General features: G+C 39.3%; 1 protein-coding gene across 5 annotated transcripts in view; it reads right to left on the bottom strand.

Moving 5' to 3' along the window:
- Window positions 1-20,354, bottom strand: part of TRPC3 (transient receptor potential cation channel subfamily C member 3) — a 51,893-nt gene extending 31,539 nt beyond the window's left edge. For all 5 annotated transcript variants that reach the window (XM_044225864.1, XM_044225866.1, XM_044225867.1 and 2 more), the window contains exons 1-4: window positions 19,587-20,354; window positions 12,666-12,854; window positions 3,698-3,862; window positions 556-772 (exon numbers count right to left, since the gene is read on the bottom strand). In XM_044225864.1, coding sequence (XP_044081799.1) covers window positions 556-772; window positions 3,698-3,862; window positions 12,666-12,854; window positions 19,587-20,354 — 1,339 coding nt within the window. The remainder of the gene's footprint in view (window positions 1-555; window positions 773-3,697; window positions 3,863-12,665; window positions 12,855-19,586) is intronic.
- Between the last annotated feature and the right edge of the window lie 864 nt (window positions 20,355-21,218).

The raw sequence follows: 21,218 nt of genomic DNA, 5'->3' as shown, positions 1-21,218 counted from the left end.
ATTTTAATATATAGACTTGTCAAATCATGATATTGTACACCTGAAACATTAATATAACACTGCATGTCAACTATATTTTGCTAATAAAAATCTAAAAAAGAAAAAAAAAGGACTATTATAAGGTAAAGTAACAATTAAGGAAACTCTCCAAAAAAAATTCTCTGAAACAAAGGCAAAAAATGTTCTTTAATTATCAGTTAATGGCTATTGGGCTACTTCACAAGTATTTCAATGAAATATTTGGTCATCATCAGTAAGTCACGTTCTTATAAAATTTATAATTACTCAATAATTGAAGTTAGAAATTTGGTGTATTCATAATTAGGCTCATGTTATGCATAAAAATTTTTACTTAGTGTTAAGGGATACATTTTAGTATTACTAAGCTGCCAAATCACTCAATTATTTTGTTCTGCTTATCTTACAATGATGATGTTGTCACCATATATCACATGATAACACTTTCAGTAAAAAAACAGTCATATACACACACACACACACACACACACACACAATTTTTTGTAGAAATTAGAATATTTAAAATAGTAAACTCACCGAGAACCCAGACCATAATTAGCATCTCTGTCCACGTGAACTGGGTGGTTTTCACCCTGAAGATCTGCTTGGGATAGTCAATAACAGTGATATTGGGCAGTGTGGTGATGCCTTCGAATCTGTCTGAGGCATTGAACACAAGCAGGCCCAGGAAGATGATGAAAGAAGCAGCATGTGCAACAAACTTCATAAAAGGGCTTCGCAGAATTTTCCCCAGCTGTAGGACAACAGACAAACAAAGAAGAAGAAGAAACTTCTACTTTGGAAAGCTTGGCTTCTGCTTTTGAAAATGACGATACAGGATTTAAAAAAAAAAATAGATGAAATGAGAAGACTTTCAAAATTCTGCTTCTGCATGTGAAGAGCTATACATTATGAAAACTACTCTTTTTAGGGGATGCTGCCTCCAAGAGTAATTTAAGAAGTCTTCAGACTTCATTGTTTCTAAATACCCAATTTGTCTTAGAGTCGACTGCATTCACAGGATTTCTGAAAATCACAAGGCATATGCTGGTTATTCTTATTTTTACAGGAAAGACTATGCAACCAACATATAGGTTTTGAGAGTCTGGGAAAAGAAACTCCAAATTTGTAGTGTGTATTCTTTATTGCTTTATAATTGAAACTTTATGAGTTTGGAGACACATTCATTTATAACTGTAGTGTTATGATGTGTTTGTAGTACCTAACAAGGCCTTTGAAGATTAAAAACCTTACTACTACAGAAATAAATTTTTGTTCTCATTTCTACATATTCTGAAATCAAGCTGCACTTTGTATGCTATAAAAAAAGACAGAAGATATCAGAATCAGGTAAATGTTTTATGTGTTGTTACCTCAATAAGAAGAAGGAGATACGCAATAACTAAAACCTTTAAGTAGGTTAACTTAATTAAGTCAGCCCTGAGTTTGGAAAATCATATAAATAGTGCAAAAGCATCTCTAAAGTTCAGTACATAATTATTTTAAGGTAACTCCTTTAAAATCCCATGTGATATAATGTCCTTAAAAGCCCCATGTTCTAGCAGAAATGAAAAACAATTCTGCCTGTCCCAAGGGCTTCTGCAGCCCAAGAATTAGGTACATTTGGTAGATTTATCAAATAAGTTCTCTAGCCTACATACTCAGAACCAACTTCAAACTCAGTCTGTGACCTTACAAAGCACAAGTGTCACATCTAAGAGAATGCAACTTCAAACAAATGTTTTGTATGTCTGGAACCTTAATTTGATGTCAACAAATCATGGAAGAATGTTAAGCATTTCTGGAGTTGAACATGAATGCAGACAGACAAGTGTCACATTTTCCATATCAGACACAGAAAAAGAAACAACACGTTTACACGCCACTGTGCTGTTCTGCAGCTGCAAAAAGCCACATTTGCAGGAGCTCATCTGTAGCACACAGTGATTTCTTTTGGGTGGCCAAGTCTGTTTCTCATCAAAGCTGATTTTTTAAAACTTGAAATTACATGAAAATAAAGCAGCACGCCTATCTTAAAGATGGGATATATGCAGGGAGCTCTTGCTATGCTGTCTTCTTGCCACAGTCTAGGTGGTATACGGTAGATATAAAGGTGGGCTCCAGCAACGATTCGATTCCCTCCTTTAACTGTCTCCACTGGACAAAGAGTTCACCACACCATCTATTTTTTTTTTAAAGATTTTATTTATTTATTTGTCAGAGAGAGAGAGAGTGACAGAGAGAGCACAAGCAGGGAAAGCCATCAGCAGAGGGAGAAGCAGGCTCCCCGCTGAGCAAGAAGCCTGCCAGACCCTGGGATCATGAACTGAGCTGAAGGTGGAAGCTTAATTGACTCAGCCACCCAGGCATCCCTCACCACACCATTTGTAAGAGCTGCACTTTTCTAAGTGAAGAGAAAAAAGGAGTGGACTTCAATGTTTTAACTGATTAAGCTGCCCCCAAAGATGAACACTTAGAAATCAGACTTTTCCAGGTCATTTCCCTCAGGAAGGGAAAGTATTTGCAGGGGAAGTGATTTTTCCTTTAACACATCCTCTCTCATCATTTATAGATTTTAGACTTAAGGGTTCATATATTGGAGGAATGGTAAGGTACTTTCCCATGATACCTAATAAAGAACTTAGTCGACTCATCAAAACTGATCAGAATGACAAACTTTCTTCTGCCTTTAGTTGCAGGGGCAGCTCAACCATGAAGTGAGAGGGATGAATATTCTCACATGCGTATGGTTCCTGCAGAGGGGGCCTCCCTCTGCCAGAAAGACTACTGAGCCAGAAAGATGACAGATTTCCAGGATCATTTGTAAGTGGCCTTGAGTCTTTTCCCTGAAACTGCCTCTGATTTAAACAGAATCAGACTTTGGAATATAAAAACAGGATTAAAGGATCTCACAACAGCTTCTTCTCCCCAGCAGCACTCTTTATAAACCCAATACAGATTCTGTCAGCATGACTAGTATTCCTTCCCTTATCTTATTGGAAGATCTATGAGGCACAATTAAATTGAGTCTATACTGGCAAGTTGAGAGAGGGATAAAGGTAGTAAACAAAACGATTCAAGCAAAACTAAACAGATGAACAATCTAAAAGTTCCAAAGCCCCCAACCCCAATTCTACCTTTTAGAATCTTCTGAAGGAACAAAGGACCGGGGGAACCTGGCATGGACCTTCTTGAATTCTTCAAATTAACACCACTGTTTGTGACTGCACTTAATACACTCAGCCTCAGGTCTCTTGACAGGTTCCAACGAGTCACCCTTCCCGTTCTCAGGTTAACTGCTTCTTGGTACCACTGCTGTAGGGCTGTTCTCCTACCACAGGCCAACTCAGCTGACTCTCTGTTTATTAAGCTGTCAACAGAATTAGCAAAGTGCAAACTCACCCAGGTAGCTTTTCCTCTTTACTACCTTGGGGATTTTATCTTAAAAACCTGGTAAGTATCATATGCCTTCAAATGTGGTCTATCCCACTGTACCAGATCCTTTTTCCTCCCTTATTTGAATTTATCCAGTCATTAAAAAGCAGAATTTGTGTTCCTGAGTCAATTACCATTCAGGGTAAAATTGACAAGAGACTTAAGTAGGGAGCTTTTTCTTTTTTTATCCCTAAAGCACACAGTACATGAACCACTGAGGAAATGGATGGAGAAAAACACGTACCCTGCTGCATGGTGCGATCCAGTAGCCAATGGCGAGAAATGGGAGGCCCAAGGCCACAACCAGCACAACCAGACACTTGATAGCTATGGTCTGTTCCCTCAGGCCTGAGAGGTTCTCGTACCAGATTGTCAAGAGCTGCTGCTGGCAGTTGGGGTGAGCCACAAACTGTGGGCAGAAAGAGACGTAGGTTACTGTACCATTGAGGACACTTCAGCTACTGAACACTTGTGCATCCTAAAGATATTAATATGCACTTTTCTGGAATATAAGCACTAGAATATGCTCCTTTACCTTACCTCCATTTCCCAAAATTGCTTCAGAACTAGTAGAAATAAAGTTGGCAACAAAAGGGTAAAATTGATGTTGTCCTTAATTACAGTTCTTTCTGACTGAAAGTCCCTGTAATTCACAGATTCCTCTCCAGAATCTAGGTGATGTATGCTTTCCTTTGTGGAAATGTGTCCCATCCCACTGTCTGCCAGCTTACTTGCATTTGGTTCAAGATGGAAAAGAATAGTCGTTTTGTTTATTGTAGACTACGGCAGAAAGAAAAATGTGTCAAGTTTCACAAGCAATTCCTAAAATGTTACATGTAGGAAAAATATACACACCACATGCCCTATGTACATGTACGTACCACCACTGCAAATCTGCAAAGATCTACGAAAAGCCAACAACTGGCAAGAACTATGCTTGGTCCACACTTGCACTGCCTCCAGGAACTGGCATCAAATGTCCCTTCCTTCCTGTTTAGTAATCTGTCCTCTTTTTGTTGCTTCCTCTCTCACAGGTCAAAAACCACGGACATGTATCTCCGACAGTTCTTTGTAACTACACTTCTAACCAGGAAAAACTGCGCAAATTATGTTATTTCAGCCCTGCTATTTTATTGTGCCATCTGGTTTTGCTAAGTCATCTGCCAGCATCATTCAGAGGGACTGGGATTTCATTAAAGGCCTGTCCTTATGCAGGTAGCAGAACGTATTTGTAGTCAGGCTCGTGTGAAAAGGCTCCTACATAAACAGATGTCCATTTGTGACTAGATATGCCTGACTTTGAATGACCAGATGCACTTTGCCCAAACTTGGAAATTATTTAGCGTCATTCACAAATCAACTATGAGTACCAACATATCTTTTTTTTTTTTTAAAGATTTTATTTATCCATTTGACAGAGACATATCACAAGTAGGCAGAGAGGCAGGCAGAGAGAGAGGAGGAAGCAGGCTCCCTGCTGAGCAGAGAGCCCGATGCGGGACTCGATCCCAGGACCCTGAGATCATGACCCGAGCCAAAGGCAGCGGCTTAACCCACTGAGCCACCCAGGCGCCCCCCAACATATCTTTTTAAAGGGTGTTTAGCAATACAAAAATCTAAGTATCACTCACTATCTGCTAAAAAACAGAATAAAAAATAACAATGAACCTGTTAGGAAGTACTCGTGAAGTGTTTCTTTGTTTATTTGGTTGGGTTTTTTTTTTTTTTTTTTTTTTTTTGCAAACTCGTAGAAGTAAAGAAAACAGCGCCAGTCCCCATCAGGTGAAGGGTTCATTTTTAATCAAGTTCTAGTTAATGATCCTGATGTCCTAATGATTCTTAGTAACTCCAGGCTATTCCTCAAGTTATTTGGCTATTTATTAATAACACATCTACTAGGAAATGAATAGGTTTCTATTTATTGATGTATAGTTTCCCATTAGCTCTTCTAATTAAAAAATAATAAGAATAAAGTTAAAAAATAAAACCTCATCTCCCAAGGTAGGCAGTAGAGATGCAATTTCCCCCAAATCCCCACTTTTGCCCCTGTGTGCAACTGCCCTCTGAGTAGTCTGGTGAGAACCACTCCAGTGACAGCTGTGCCACTGGGCGCAAAGGGTCTTGTGCTGATAGAAGGGGAAAGGATGAGTTTACAAATATTAGATTTCCAGTACTTACCTGAATTTATTTCAATAATACAAACTGGGAGGATTTGGGAGATTTAAAGTACTACAAAGAAGATGCTATCTTTTCTCACTTAATGAGTTCAATATGAAAAAGCATATTTTACCTTATAAGTGTCTTTCCATTCAATAGTAAAAATCCCAGGTCCTAGAGCTCACTCACTGGTCATTGCTAGTTGCTAGGTCTATATCAGATCTCCTTTCCAGACTCAAGAGCCTGCCACTCCTCCGAAGTTCTGATTTTTGATTAATACAGTCATTATTTTAACTTGGGATAAAATACGATCAAGGCTGAAAACGCTGGGGGCTTGGTGACAACTTTCTAGGGTTCTTGCTGAGAACTCTGCTAAACTTCCACTTCTGCTCTTTACTGGATCATCTTCCTCCTGCTTTACCCCTCCTCCTGGTTAAAAATTCTCATCTCCTCTGAGTTCCTACATGTCATTCATTTATTTATTCATTCACTCTTCAAAATGTCGTATACTCTTTCTGTGAGCCAGGCACTGTGTTAGGTATCTGATAGAATAAGGTGAAAATGGAAGCATCAGTATGCATAAAGTGATACGCCTTTCCTCTTCTTGGGTGCATAGTAAAGCTCTCAATAAAAAATGGGAAAAAAAAAAAGTGGAGAGGCACCTGGGTGGCTCAGTGGGTTAAACACCCAACTCTTGATTTAGGCTCAGGTCATGATCTTGGGATCATAATAGGATCCAGCCCCACACTGGGCTCCACACTTGGTGGGGAGTCTGCTTGAAAGTCTCTCCCCCACATCAGCCCCTGCCCGATCCCTGCTCTAGGCTCACTCACTTGCTTGCTTTCTCTCAAATAAATAAATAAATCTTTAAAAAAATGGGTACAGTCTCCTTATGCTTGCCAAGATAAATAATCAACATTTAAAACAGTACTAGTTTGAATGTTGGTCTGAAAGTCTTGCTGTTTGGAGGGTCTGCATTTGTGAGAAGTTGGACAGATGCAAATAAAAAGCCCTCCTGAGCCTCCAGCTAGGCTCAGCTGAGGCTGGGGAACAGTGCCTTTGGAGAAATCCACAGGTGGAAGAGACAGTGCCATCCATCAGATTACCACCTGGGAAGCCAACATGCCCCCCCTTTTTTTAATAGGTTGAGGGCTTCTGCAAGATAGAAAATCGCCATGAAGTTGAGAGACAGGTGACATGGGTCCATATAGAATTGATGGACAAATTCCACTTTTGTGAGTGTCCAGCCTTTCTTTCTTAGGTTTTAACTCTTGAGGACAGAAATATTAATGTTGCAGCATGGCTCCCTCTTCTTGTTCCTCTTCTTCCAGATAATCTTCAAATCTGAAGCTGTGCTTTATGGCATTAATTGGACTGTACATATAGGTTGCACAGCCCTTAAAGATGTGATAGGTATCAGTGCTTTTCATATGGCATTATGTAATGATCAATCTTTGACCCACTGTGACTTGCACAATGTAGTGCAAACACTTAATATATGTTAAATAGTAGCCCAAATTGTGGTGTTTGCATTTTACTTGTAAAACTTGAAAATCTGGCTTAACAACTGTATTTCCTGTACTGTTAATTCTACTCTCTTCTTAAGTAATACACCAGCATATGGTATCTATTCATTCTTTTCAATTCATAGGAAGAAAGCACAAATGGATATTTTCTTCCAATAATTTAAAATCCTAATTCAAGCACACAAGGAACCCTAAAATAAAATAAAATAAAATAAATGCAATAGCAACAAGTGAGGGGAAAAAAGTTAATCCCCCTGGGAGATGAGTTCTGTTCTTTTCAAGGACTTCAAAATAGGGCAGTGACCTTTCTCTCTTAAAATTGTTTACTTCCTAAAAAGTCTCCTAGGCTGCCACACCAGTCATAGCCAGTCGGTTAAAATTTGTATGCTGCATCCTAACTTCAGTGGTCCAGCAAATTGAAATCATTACAAAAATAATGCCCTTATTTGAGGTTTTCTGATTTAAAAGGAGAATGCTTGACACACAAGAAAATCTCAATCTTTCAATGGAACAAAACTACTGTAGCACAGAGAAGAAACATTTTTTTTCCTGCCAAATGACTACCAGATTGTAAACTGAACTGCTAATCAAGACAGGTTAATGGAAAACAATGAGATAATTTTCAACTTAAAAAAACATTCACATTACACTGTCTTATCATCAAATCAGCCCTTACAAGAACTATCTTCATGGGACTACTGTTGTACAAAAACATGGTAGGAACACTCTGTTTTTGTTTTTAATGACATGGTTGGAGGCACAGTTCAAACCATTTAAAATACTGCTATGAATAAAAGCTGCGTCATTCAACTTCTTTTTAAAGCTCTTTGAGTTATGAAATATATGGAAAACTTACATTGTATAAGTTTGCGGGATTTCGAACCCAGAGTGCAAAGTGTTCTGTTCTTTTTTGGTGCCGGGCAGGAAGCTGGCCAAGAGTCTGCCCAGTGTGAGACTCAGGATGGCACCAGCCAGTACATGCACTCTACCCAAGGTCTCTGTTGTATATTTACCACTCTCATTGCATTGTTCAATTTTGGGAATTAGGGAAAGCACACCTTCTTCATACACAATAGGTAACTGTATGTGCATATATTACCGCATGTCTCTTTTCCAGATATTTCTATAGTTTAATCTCACCATGGAGAAAGTAAGAGAACGAAGAGGAAAAACCCAAGAAATTTCTCCCCTTTCTCAATAGCTCAGTTTTCCACATTCGATGGTCTAGCAGCTTCTAGTGTCTTTTACATTTGTCAAGGACTTTCAAAGAATGGACGGAGCTTACTAGGAGCAGTTATTTCTATGCGGGAGAAGGGACTGATGTTCATCCTCAAGTTGCACAGAAGACAGAGGCACGGGCAGAATTAAAACTCAGAGCTTTTGGGAGGAAGTAAATAATCTATTATTCTAACTGGAAAATAACTGACGTTTTTGCCTTAAAGTTAATCTTCTGTACTCTTTCAAAAAATCAAATTTCATCTTTCACTCTATTCCATTCTTTTTTTTAGTTAAATTTTTTTCCATTTTATTTTATTTTATTTCTTTTCAGTGTTTCAAAATTGTTTATTCCATTCTTTTTTGTAGAATAACATGGGTAACTCTACAAATAGTAATAATATTTACTCTCTTTCCAGTTTTATTATTTATCTTAGAGGCACCCCAGATATGATTCTGGGATGGATAATTGAAAACATCCACTCCCTGCCAGAGAACACATTATTGTTTGTTCCTCATCAGTAGCGTAAGATTGCCCATTTCACCAACAGCATTGAGAATACTTTTTATTCTTTAAAAATTTGAGACAGGAAATATTATTTTTATATTAGGATACATTTATTTTAGTACCAGAGGGTTTGAAAATTTTAAATATGTTTGTTAGTCACTTGAATTTTCTGTGAGTTGCTCATTCAAGACCTCTGCTTATTTTTCTGCAAAGCTCTAGAAATTTATCTTAAAAATTTATTTAAGCTTTTTGGACATTAAGAATATCAATCTTTTGTATGTTAGAATTGAAGACTCATACCTTTTTCACATTGCCCTTTTCTTTTTTTGTTTATGATCTTTCTGTGTTCAGAAGTTTTAAATTGTAGGTTGTCAGATTGTTTACCTTTTTGTTATTTCTTTGACTACTTTTGTATTAGAAAGTTCTTTCTCACATAAACAGAAACTCATGTTCATGTTCAGATCACCTGGGTGGCTCGGTCAGTTGGGCACCTGACTCTTGATTTCAGCTCAGGTCATGATCTCAGGGTCATGAGATCAAGCCCCACACAGGGCTCCATGCTGGGTGTGGAGCTTGCTTAGGGTTCTCTCTCCCGTTCTCTCTGACCCTCCCCCACATGTGCACATTGGTGTACACTCTCTCTCTTTCTCTGTCTTAAAAAAAATGTTCAGATCTCTCCTCTTCTTCAGGTCTTTCATATTTTCATTTTCTTGACTAACTGCCACTGAGCTCTGTAAGGCCTGGGTAGAACTCGTGGTGTGATTCCTAGGGAAGACCTGAGTTCTGGGGACTGTAAGGTCAGAGAGAAGCTAGTAGTCTCAGAACCAGAGCAGGGGTACCTCTTGGGCATGTGGCAGAAGAGACTTCCTGAATCTCTTGTAAGAAACAGTTTACCATTACACGAAACAGGTTTCCTTGGTGGAATTATGAATTGATTTGAATAAATATAAGTTTATTATGTTATCAGGAAGAAAAAAATTCTATCACATATATTTTGAGACCCCAATGCCTCACATGTAGCCTGTTCCTCGAGCCCTCCAATTGGGGAACCCTGAGTCACACACCCTGAGTCCACCTTCCACCCAGGCAGAAACGGTGCCTTTCAGAGCTGCGGACTACCTTTTAGAATACCTCAGTGTCACAGTGGGTAGGGTTCACGTCCCACCGAAACCCAAGTGGTTTCACTTCAGGACTGGAAATGAGATGAAGGAAAAAGGAAGCACCAGAAGGGATGGGGTATCTCTCCTCCTTGCTAGATGGAGACACATGAATGTTGTGAAGAATGAAGGAAGTCTTTTGGGCTTTTTTGGGCATGCTAGAATAAAGTTTTTATATACACTGAGTGAAGCTTCCAAATCAAATACTTGAACTAATACTCCTTTTATAACATAAAACTAACAAACCCACAAACACCTGCAAAGCCCTAAATCTCCTTTCAGTTTCAAATATATTATTTTGTTGTTTCCTGGCAGTTATTTGACTGATAACAAATTTATTATTAATGACGTTTCATCCGTTGTAAGGTATACATCGATTTATTGAAGATTAACATGCCAGGAAGACATTCACTGTCTCAAGACAGTTTGGTTAACAGAAGTACATCTATAGATGAACGGTGTCTGCTAATATGACACTTTCAAAGTCACGATAAAGGACCAGTGACAACTGAAATCAATCCTCTCCTCTCAGGCACTAAAGAAAAGAGGTGTGTATTGCAAGATCTGTGAATAAATGGCCAAACAGATTTCTAAAAATGGTTTAATATTAATCTTATTCAAAATTACCTTTTTTCCTTTAATATAGAAAACCTCAACTAGTAAGAATGCTCTAGAGAAAGAAAGAACTATAAGATTTCACTCATATGTGCAATTTAAGAAACAAAACAAGCGAAGGGGAGAGAAAAGAGAGAGAGAGAGGAGAGAGAGGCAAACCAGGAAACAGCCTCTTAACTATAGAGAACACAGCAATGGTTACCAGTGAGGAGGAAGGTGGCAGGATGGATGAATCAGGTGATGGGGATTAAGGAGGGCACTTAGGATGAGCACCAGGTGTTGTATGGAAGTGCTGAATCACTATATTGTACACCTGAAACTAACGTTACACTATATGTTAACTGAAATTAAAAAATAAAAACTTAAATTAAAAAAAAATCCTCTGAAAGGAAGGCAATTGAGCCCATTTACGTTTAAATGGCAATTCCTTGAAAAGTTATTTCACATCAGTATTTACTAAGAATCTTCACATTTCCCCCATCTTATTAAGTTGATGGGAGATCTGTCATTAATAGTTGACTAAAACCTTGTGAACACTATATGTGAAAGTTCTCTGGATTGTGGTAGAATCTGTGTGTGTGCGTGTGCACACGTGCACGCATACAAGGAGAGAAGAGGAAAGAGAGAAGTTTCCCTTACGCTCACTTGCTGGTAGGGTGCCCACACTTTTCTCTGTTCCACAGGTCAGCAGCATATGCACAGGCTTCCGTTCTGGCTCTGGTTCCAAGTAAGGTTTCCGGAGGCACAACTTATATAGCCACGTTCGTCCATCTCTAATGATTCTGTGAGTCTCCTCAGATCCCTTACTAAATTCCTTTCTCACTAAAATGACTGTAGTCTACTACTGAGGACAGAACCCAACACAATGAACATGAAATCTGTGTTTGATGACGAAAAGCTGAACTTGTTTAAGAGTCATCGTTCTGAGAATGAATTTTCATAATGTAGAAATGTTATCGGCTAATACATGTTGAATAGTCCCCATGCACTAGACCTGTGCTAATTACTTTATATGCGTTAGCTCTTATAATCTTATAAACTACTGAAAAAGCAGTTGGTTTTGTGGTACCTATGTCATTAACTGAGCAGACTGAGGCTTGGCCTGGCTGGGTGACTTGCCCATGGCCACCCAGGGAATAGGTGGTTAACTGAGGATTTGAACCCCTGCAGGCTGGCTCCCTGCCCTCTTAAGCACCATGCAGGGAGGAGAGAAAATTCAGCTATGCAGAGATTAACCAGTTCATGAAACTAGATCTAGTCCTGAAAACAGCTTACTTCTTGGTGATTGGTCAGTTTCTCTTAGAGGACAAAAAAAATATTGGTTATGTAACATATAAATGCTGCTATGTTATAGATAACTGAGATTTTTATTAAAGTAAAACATCATAACTACAATTTTCATGATTTACAAGCCCTGTACAAGCAGCAAATATATACACTTAACAGTTTACCTGCAATAAACAGAGTAAAAAAGTAATCATAAATTTTATTTCTGGTATTCACGGCTCTGGACCTAGACATGTTATTTAAGCTTGGCAAACCTTAGTTTCCTTGTAGATTAGAAATGCCATCATCTATTTCACCTATTTTATAGGTTAAATGGATAATAACATAGGCTAGTCACAAGGATTAACATGACGGCTGTAGCAGTGACTTACAAAAATGTATACAAGTAACATTTCATTATTTTTAATTGCATTGTAATGAGAAGTTCACAAAGTTCTTTTGTGTATCTTAATCCACTGTAATTGTATTATCTGAGATAGATAGGAGAGATTATCCTCCATTCACATGAGGAAATTGAAGTTTAAAGACCTTATCCAAGGTCTCACAGCAGACAAAAAGTGGACAGGATTACAGAAGCTAGATATCTGACTCACAATTTTACCATACTTTACTTAACGTCCTTCATGACAAAAAAAAAGTCTTTTATCAATAACATCTATATAATTTAAAACATTTTCTCGGGATTATGGCATCGTTGATATTACATGTTTATTCCAATATGGTGCTGGATAAAAGCAGACCACTCACCTTTTTCACTTCATACTTAATAGCAAGCTTGACACGACTCAGGGAAGCTTTATGCCTGTGTAGCTCTAGAGGCTCTGTGGATTCAAGATCTCCATTCAGAATAGCTTCTACTTCTTCTGAGTCCCGGCAAAGATCCAACACACCCACCACAAAGTCTTTGCATTGCATGGAGAGCTTCCGATAGTCATTCTAAGAACAAGAGTTTTAAAGTTTAATTCAAGGAGTTTGCTTTAATTCAATGGAAAATGTCTAAAGTTTTTGTGAATTACAAAAAGAGGTCCCTTCTTCTGGTTGGAAGCTACTGTTCCTACATGGACGCAAGGCTTGCTGAGTTAGACACAAGTGGGATTTGCCCCCAGTCCAGATCTCAGCCAGTATCTTCTGCAATCCACCCACTTTGAAAATGGTATGCACATTTGTTCCTGGTTTGTATTAAGAGATGTTGGCTAAATGCTAATGGGCACAGACCTGAGGACCAAAAAGAGCTGCATCTCTCATATAAACAATAGTTTCCTTAGAGCCAAAAGAAAACCATTTCTGTAGTGCAAAGTGGTTTAAATTGTAATTTTTCTGAAGTGGTGATCTGACAGAGAAGACTGACTACACATGAAAATAACTTGTTCAGTTTCCATTCTCCATTGCCTTGTTGGAGACATAGCTTCTCAATGTGTAGTCCTACAATCAGCAGCTTCAACAGCACCTGGGCTTGTATTAGAAATGTATTCTCGGATCCCATCTCCGTTGTTCCGACCTAGAAACTGAAGAGAGGGCTCAGTAATCTGTAAACACACTCTCCATGTGTTTATGATACACACTTATGTTTAAGAATGACTGGTTTCTAGTGAATGAAGAAGGATGGACAGGCACCAACAGAGAGAGGAGGCATTTTTCCTTGTTTGTCTGAAGGTTATCATGTCCTGCAGAACTGGAAGGAAAGAAATGTCTGATTATATGTAATTGAATTCTCAGGGGTTGCAGAATATCAATACCTGAGAGAAAATTTCCAGGCCACTGGAACTAACACCTTGCTAAAAATAATCTGTGAATCTTTAATTTCATTAGCATATTTATATAGTGCCATGGACTGGGATAAGGAAGTCACTTGGCAGCCTTCCCTGTTACCTTCTGAATGGAGTTCTATTTCTAGCCCTTTGGTTCCAGTCAAAGTATCAATGACCATCTCTTGAGAAAGTATCTTACTTTCAGAAATCCCAGTTCTACTTCTACGGCTTTCACTAAAATTTTTAAGAAAGTTAACTGGATGATGGTCTGATTTGGCACACTTCAAGAAAACACAATTCTCCATTTCAATACGGCCTGAGATATTGTACATGTCTAATAACCAAGTAATGCCCAGCACAGAAGAAATTCCAGACTTCCAGAAATCCTACTTAAAACAAAAACATGAAGAATTTTTAATTTTTTCTTTATTTTTTTAAGAAGATTTTTATTTATTTGACAGACAGAGATCAAAGGAAGGCAGAGAGGCAGGCAGAGAGAGAGGAAGGGAAGCAGGCTCCCTGCTGAGCAGAGAGCCCAATGCAGGGCTTGATCCTAGGACCCTGGGACCAGGACCCAAACCGAAGGCAGAGGCCTTAACCCACTGAGCCACCCAGACAGCCCTAATTTTTTTCTTTAAATAAATAACTGACTTGATGGCAAAAATCACATCACTGACTAAACTAAAGAAGAAAGACTGTTTAAAGCTACACAGTCTAGAAGAGTTTCCATTTCAGATATCAGAAATTCAGATAAGGAACAGTTACAGTTAATCCTTCTCCCCTCATAAGAGAATAGATAAAATGAATAAAAACCTCAATCTTTGGTTTCCATTCAAGCTGGTACCATGCAACTGATAAAATTAATAAAATGTTCAGCCTCTGGTTTCTATGCAGAGTGTCAGTTAAATATCCATCTGCCTTCCATTCCTGAAAGACTAATGAAATATTTTATTATAGCATCCAGAAGAAGTATTAAATTCATGTCTGTTTCCATATAAAGCTCCCCTTTTAATGCAGTTTTTTTAGACGAAATTTCCTCATGGTACTCCTCAGTTCAGACTGTTCTATAAGATTTGGTACAATATAGGATGGCCCTTTCTCCATTGATCAGAAAAAAAGAGAGACTGTTTCAATGCTTGAAGAAAATGGTAGCCACCTCTGCAGTAACACCTGAATAATAACTCATTGTTTCAAGAAATCATAATCAGTAAATTGTCTTAAAGAAAGCTGTGTGGTTTGTTCACATCCACGGAAATATCAATCAAGAAACAAAAACTGGCAGTCACACAAATTGCAAAAACAACACTTTGTCTTCGTAACACCATAAGCATTTCCTGCAGAAAGAAGTCTGTTGCCCAAGTGCAGAAAATAATCAGTGCTGGAGATAACGGCAATTTCTTTTCTTGTGGTCATGGGATGCCACTTTATCAATATATGTGGAGCTCCCAGGGAAAGATGGACGGGGACAGCTAGAGAACCTTTTCTCAGTTGCAAAAGGAACTACCTGAAGTCTGCATTGCAGGATGATACTAGCTCTACCACGAGGTTCAGCTGTATCTTATTTCATGACTTGGACCATTTGGTCTGCATTTTCTAGTAATTTTCTCTTAATTGAGTTTTGCTTAATTATCTTCATTGTGAAACTCTTCTAATACCATGGCTGTCCACGAGGTTACCACAAGGACCTGCTACCTTCCCTATAGAGCAGGAACTCAAAGCCCTGAAGACCTGCTCAAGCCAGGGGATGGTGCCTCGTCCTTGTCACAACCTGTCTACAGGTTTTAGCAGATTTATTTTAATGCTTATGGTTTAATCATCATTCTAATCCCTTTTTATCTGTAAGAGAAAAATTGAAATTCAGCTCTAAGGAGGCTTGGTTCGGTCAGATCCTTTCCCTGATAACAAAAGTGGCAGGAGAGTATAGTGGTTAAAAGCACAAATCTAAAGCTAGACTTTCTGGGTTCAAACACTGCTTCTACCATCTATTAGCTGTCTGATCCTGTGGCATTTACTTAGCCTCTCTGATGAGAATATGCCTATACAATATTGCTGCTATGAGGATTATATGCTATGGCATGATTCATACACAACAAATACTATAGAATTACCTCAGCGTTATCAGGCACAGTGCGTTAGATGGAATATCTAGACCCAGGACCCAAGATGCCTAAATCTAGGCTTAGCAGATTGGGTCCTTGGCTAATAGGCTTTGTGGTCTCAGTTGTAAAATAAGAGGTCTGTACAGCCAGAGGACTCCTAGAATATCTTCCTACTTTATAAAGTGCCATCTTGCTTTTGGATTATATTTCTTTAACTTTTCCTCGCAGCTCTACTGTGATGTAAGTTAAAAATTGCTTTTCTAATTTAAAGATAGGAAACTGAAACACAGGGGAGGCAAATCCCTTCTTCTTTTTTCAAAAAAAACAGGGGGGGCCATCATTGACTCAGAATTGAGAAACTTCACTTTGCATTCTCACAGTTTAATAAATGACTAGCTTTCTTACCACTGACATTTGGAGGATTAGACCTGGAGTCCATCCTGCCCAATATTCTGTTTCTCAGAATAGCTTCAGACATCATTTGCACATCCAAACTATTTCTTTAATAACCTGTCACCAGGCTGTCCTCCATTAATTTATCTAAATCTATACCCTAGAATGTTCAACCTTTGGGGGTAATGACCTTCACATGTTTTTGCCATCATGCCTCCTGAATTCCTCCAGGAACTCTGAAAACTACACACTGCCTGAGAACCTTCTTGGATGTAGCTAAGGGATGGCAATTTGAGGCATGAGATGCTAATCTTACAGGCCATTGATAAGATGAAACAGGTACAGGTGTCTAAAAAGGGAAAAAAAAATCACTTCTTTTCCACTAGGGACATCTTATTTTTTCATTTCAAGGCTGGTATTTTGAGTGCATCCTCTCTATGGAAATAATATAGTGAACACATGGAATAGGGCAAATTAGGTGACCTGTTTATCCCAGAAATGAGCTTCACTTCCACTGCCCTTTCTAAGCTCAGAGTCTCTGGGTCTGTGCTGTGAAATCACTATTTTCTCAGTCTGTCTAAAACCCTGACGGATGGACAGGAGCATAGGACAAGAGGGCAAAGAGATGAAAGGAAGGCAGATATGAAAGGAATAATAAGGACAGGCGAGAATAGGAAAGAAAAGAAACATTTAGTCAGGAGAGAGAGACTTGTCCTTAGAGACTGTAACTGCTGGAGAACCATCTGTGTCCCAGCTCAGAGAGGGTCATGCTACACAAGTGCTTTCCGTATAGTTCAGAAAAAGGAACTGAGAGATTTAGATGACTTTTGCATATCCTTAGATACTTGGGGAGCTTTCTGGACTCTTTCTTAAATTCAGTTATGTTTTCTCTCTTTGCCTCTTGTAATATTTTTCCACATTTCAAAGGTTATCAGAGGTGACTCTTCAAGTCAGGGTAAAGGAGGTTCTAAGTAATATCAATCCAGATTTAGCCAGCTTCAGGGGAAAACTGTGAATAACAAATTTTTAAAACTATCGCTTCACTGAGAGGACTTCTCTGGCCAGAATTGCAAACATCATCATCTTTTATAAATTATTAAAGCATAATATTAGAAAATATTCCCTTTTGTAGACTCTTACATTTTTCAATGTATTATTAAGCAAATGCAAAAAAAAAAGGGCTTGAATGACATTTGAAATAGTGGCAAATAAATTCAGAATTATATTACTAGGTCAAAACAGCGATATTTAGAACTTTTTTTACTTCAATGCTTTTCTATTCTCTCTGAACAGAATTTGAAGTTTTCAATTTGCTCAGAGACAACTCAGAGCAACAACTTAAAAATAAATAAATAAATAATTCATTTTGAGTCCAAAGAAATACATCTTTTCAAATATCACATGATGATTCTCTTCAACGAGAGTAAATAAAAGGTGATATTTATTTTTTCTTTGTATTTTTCCACATTTTTACAATAAATATGTGTAGCTCTTACATCAGAAAAAATTTTAATATAATAACCAAGTTATGCTAAGTCCAGATTTCTATCAGGACAAGATGATGGTTGATGAATATCTAGGTGATCTGGTGTGTAGGGGAAGGGAAACAAAAAACATGCAAAAGTTTCCTGCCATTTTTTTCATGATTTTGGTTTTTTTTAAGATTTATATAATTTTTTAAGATTTTATTTATTTATTTGACAGACAGAGATCACAAGTAGGCAGAGAGGCAGGTAGAGAGGAGGAAGCAGGCTCCCTGCTGAACAGAGAGCCCAATGCAGGGCTCAATCCCAAGATCCTGGGATCATGACCCAAGCTGAAAGGAGAGGCTTTAACTCACTGAGCCACCCAGGCACCCCATGATTTTGTTTTTAAAAAGACCATTTTTCTAGAGCAGGTTTAGGTTCAGAATAAAATTAAGAGGAAGGTACACAGAGTTTCCATATATGCCTTGCCCCAAAACGTGCACATCTTCCATCACTGACATCTCTCACCAGAGTGGTACATTTCTTACAACTGATGGGCCTTCACTGACACATCATAATCCATAGTTCACATTAGGGTTCTCTCTTGGTGTAAATTCTGTGGGTTCAGATATATGTATAACAACATGTATCCATCATTATAATGTCATAGAGTATTTTCAGTGCCCTAAAAATCTTCTGTGCTCCACTGATTTATCCCCCCATCCCCATTCACTCCTAGCAATACTGATCTTGTTACTTTCTCTATAGTTTTGCCTTTCCCAGAATGTCAGATAGTTGGAATCATATAGTATGTAGCCTTTTCAGATTGGGTTCTTTCACTTAGTCATATGCATATAAGGTTCCTCCATGTCTTTTCAAGGCTTAATAGCTCATTTCATTGTTTCATACCATTTTCTTGCAACCCCTTAACCTGAATTATATTGCTAGTTGCATTTGCACAAATCTCACTTAAGTATGAAAAACTGTAATAAGATCTGAAAGACAGAATAATCACTCTTTCTGTGATCTGACACCACAACACTAAAAAGCAGATTAACTCAGCATCCAGAAAATAATTTAAGGAATTGATGTCTACAATAATCTTCTTAGGTGGACAACAGGAGACAAGAACCTACTGAAAAAACAGTCTTTCACCAGAACCATGAAATCTCCTTTTGCCCCAGATTTAATAGGTAGAACCAACCAGAATATATAAGAGGATGTAGCAACTGAATAAAAGATTAAAATGTTCCATCATTCGTGTATAATTTTTATTTAAAAAATGCTGCTTAAAAATACTACTACCTGTGGACTAGAAATGACGTTCAGGGAAAAAAAGTTCATTTATTTTTAAAAATCCATTAAAACAAAACAATTTGCTATCCTTGTATTTCTGTGTTGACCCAATGTCTATGACTCACCACTCTGAATATAATTTGTGGATTTCAGGGAGAAGCATTTTTTTCATATTAATAAAATGACTTTAATTGTATTTCATGTTAGTCTTTCGACTTTCTATTTAAAAGGCTATAGAGATGTTTGGGCCAATAAACATTTCGTGCAAAACTAAATACCCTTCTGTGTTGTGTGCCACCATACCACTAACTACAGAAGAGGAAGAAGAATTTGGGAGGCAAAAAGTCACACCTAATCCCTCTTTTAAACAAAAGGGGTGGGGGGTGGGAGGGGCGGTCTTGCATTCCACTTAATGCTCATCCACACAGAACAGCACCATAACTAGAGCTCTCTGATTCAGTATACACCCCAGTCCAAAGTGAATTTATCACAGCACCATGCCGAGAGGGGGAAATCATCGAATCATTTCTGAACGACATTTCCAATCCCTCATTATTTTGAATCCGCTGGGCAAAACTGATTCCAGAGCAAACTTGGGAAGGCACCAGGCGGCAGCAGGAAAGCGAATGAGCGTGCAAGGTAGCCGGGGTGGAGCGCGGAGCTTACCTTGAACTCCTTCTCTATGTTGGCTAGCTTGGCCAGCTCGTTGCTGAGCTCCAGGGCGGTGAGCACCGGGTCCTCGCTAGACAAGGACAGGTACGCGGGGCTTGCCAGCCCCTTGTAGGCATTGATCCTCGAGCGTGAGTGGCTGAAAGAGTCGTGCCTCTGCTTCTCCATGCAGTCTCCGCACTTGCAGAAATAGTCGTGCGGCCGCTCGATCCTGGCGCCCTTCATCAGCAGCATGTGCACCACCTCGTACTTCTGGCAGTGCGCCGCCAGGATGATGGGCGTGATGTCGGGCGAGAAGCGCGTGCCGTCCTCGTCGTAGGCGTAGAAGTCGTCGTCCTGGAGCTCCTGCTCACAGGGACTCAGGGTCAGGCGCTTGCTGGCCGCGAAGCCGGGGTGGTTCAGGATGGCTTCCACGATGCGCACGTAGCCCTTGCTGATGGCAAGCAGCAGGGCATCGCCGATTCGCGCCAGGTTCTCCTTCTTGAGCAGCAGCTCCGTCACCTCCAGGTGCTCGTTGCCCACGGCCAGCTGCAGCGCGTTCTGGCCCATGTAGTCCACACAGTTGACGTTCAGCGTCTTGGACTCCTCCAGCATCTTGCGCACCACAGGGATGTTGCCATACTCCGCAGCGTCCAGAAAGCGCTCCTCCTCGGCGGTAAGGCTCGTGCCCCGGTCATTAAACATGAAAGCCGGGCCCCGGACTGCCTGGCGCCGGCCCTTCTCCCGCATCACCGTCTTGCGCCTCAGAGATGGGCTTCCCTCCATGGACCTAATCAGCAGCAATGAAAAACAACTGTAGACTGTTAGGGCTATTGCTTCCTCCCACAGATCCAGACCTTTCTAAGTAGGCAACACCTACAGCCGACCTGCGGGCCCGCAGGCAGCTGGGTCAGTTGCTAAACAAGGCACCTGAAATTAACACCTGTACCTAATATGGGCAGCTTGGGCCAGGAGAGAAGCCTATAGCCTATCAGAATGAGGGTTCCTGTTCAAAAGAAAATGGCATTTGAAAGAAATAATAATATAAACAATGTCCAGACATCCATGCTTCCCTTGTGGCTCTGGTAAAGATGGAACTCACTGGACCTCATATAAATAACCATACTAGTCTTAAAAGTCTTGAAAATAGAGGTCTAGCAGGTCCTTGGCACCAAAGCACCAGGATTTGAGGCTAAAGAAAGCAAATTTTTCAGGAATTAGGACAGAAGAATCCTCTCAAGTCATTGCATATTTTTAACTAAGTAAAATAATTGATGGGGGCAGGGGTGGGGAGCCTAGGATTTAGGCCAAGGATCTTTCAGGATCTTACCTTTGTTATCGTTTTCTCTTAAGGGTGTCTTGCCTCTACCCTCATCCCCCCCAGAAAACCTAACTTACTTTGTTGAAAATAACTGTGACTTTGTAATGAGTTGTTTAATTACCAATATTATATATTGCCTCTTTGAAGTAAAAGGATATAGTATGATTTATGGTTTAAAAATCACTACTTATTGGGGCACCTGGGTGGCTCAGTCTGCTAAGTCTCTGACTCTCGATTTTAGGTTAGGTCATGACTTCAGGGTTGTGAGATCAAGCCCGAAGCCCCACATCCAGCTTCACACTAGGCAAGGAGTCTGCTTAAGATTCTCT

Source organism: Neovison vison, chromosome 11, assembly GCF_020171115.1.
Source record: "Neovison vison isolate M4711 chromosome 11, ASM_NN_V1, whole genome shotgun sequence".
In the NCBI taxonomy this organism is placed as follows: domain Eukaryota; kingdom Metazoa; phylum Chordata; class Mammalia; order Carnivora; family Mustelidae; genus Neogale; species Neogale vison.
Note: the sequence above shows the minus strand (reverse complement) of the source record. Positions and strands in the feature narration are given on the sequence as shown.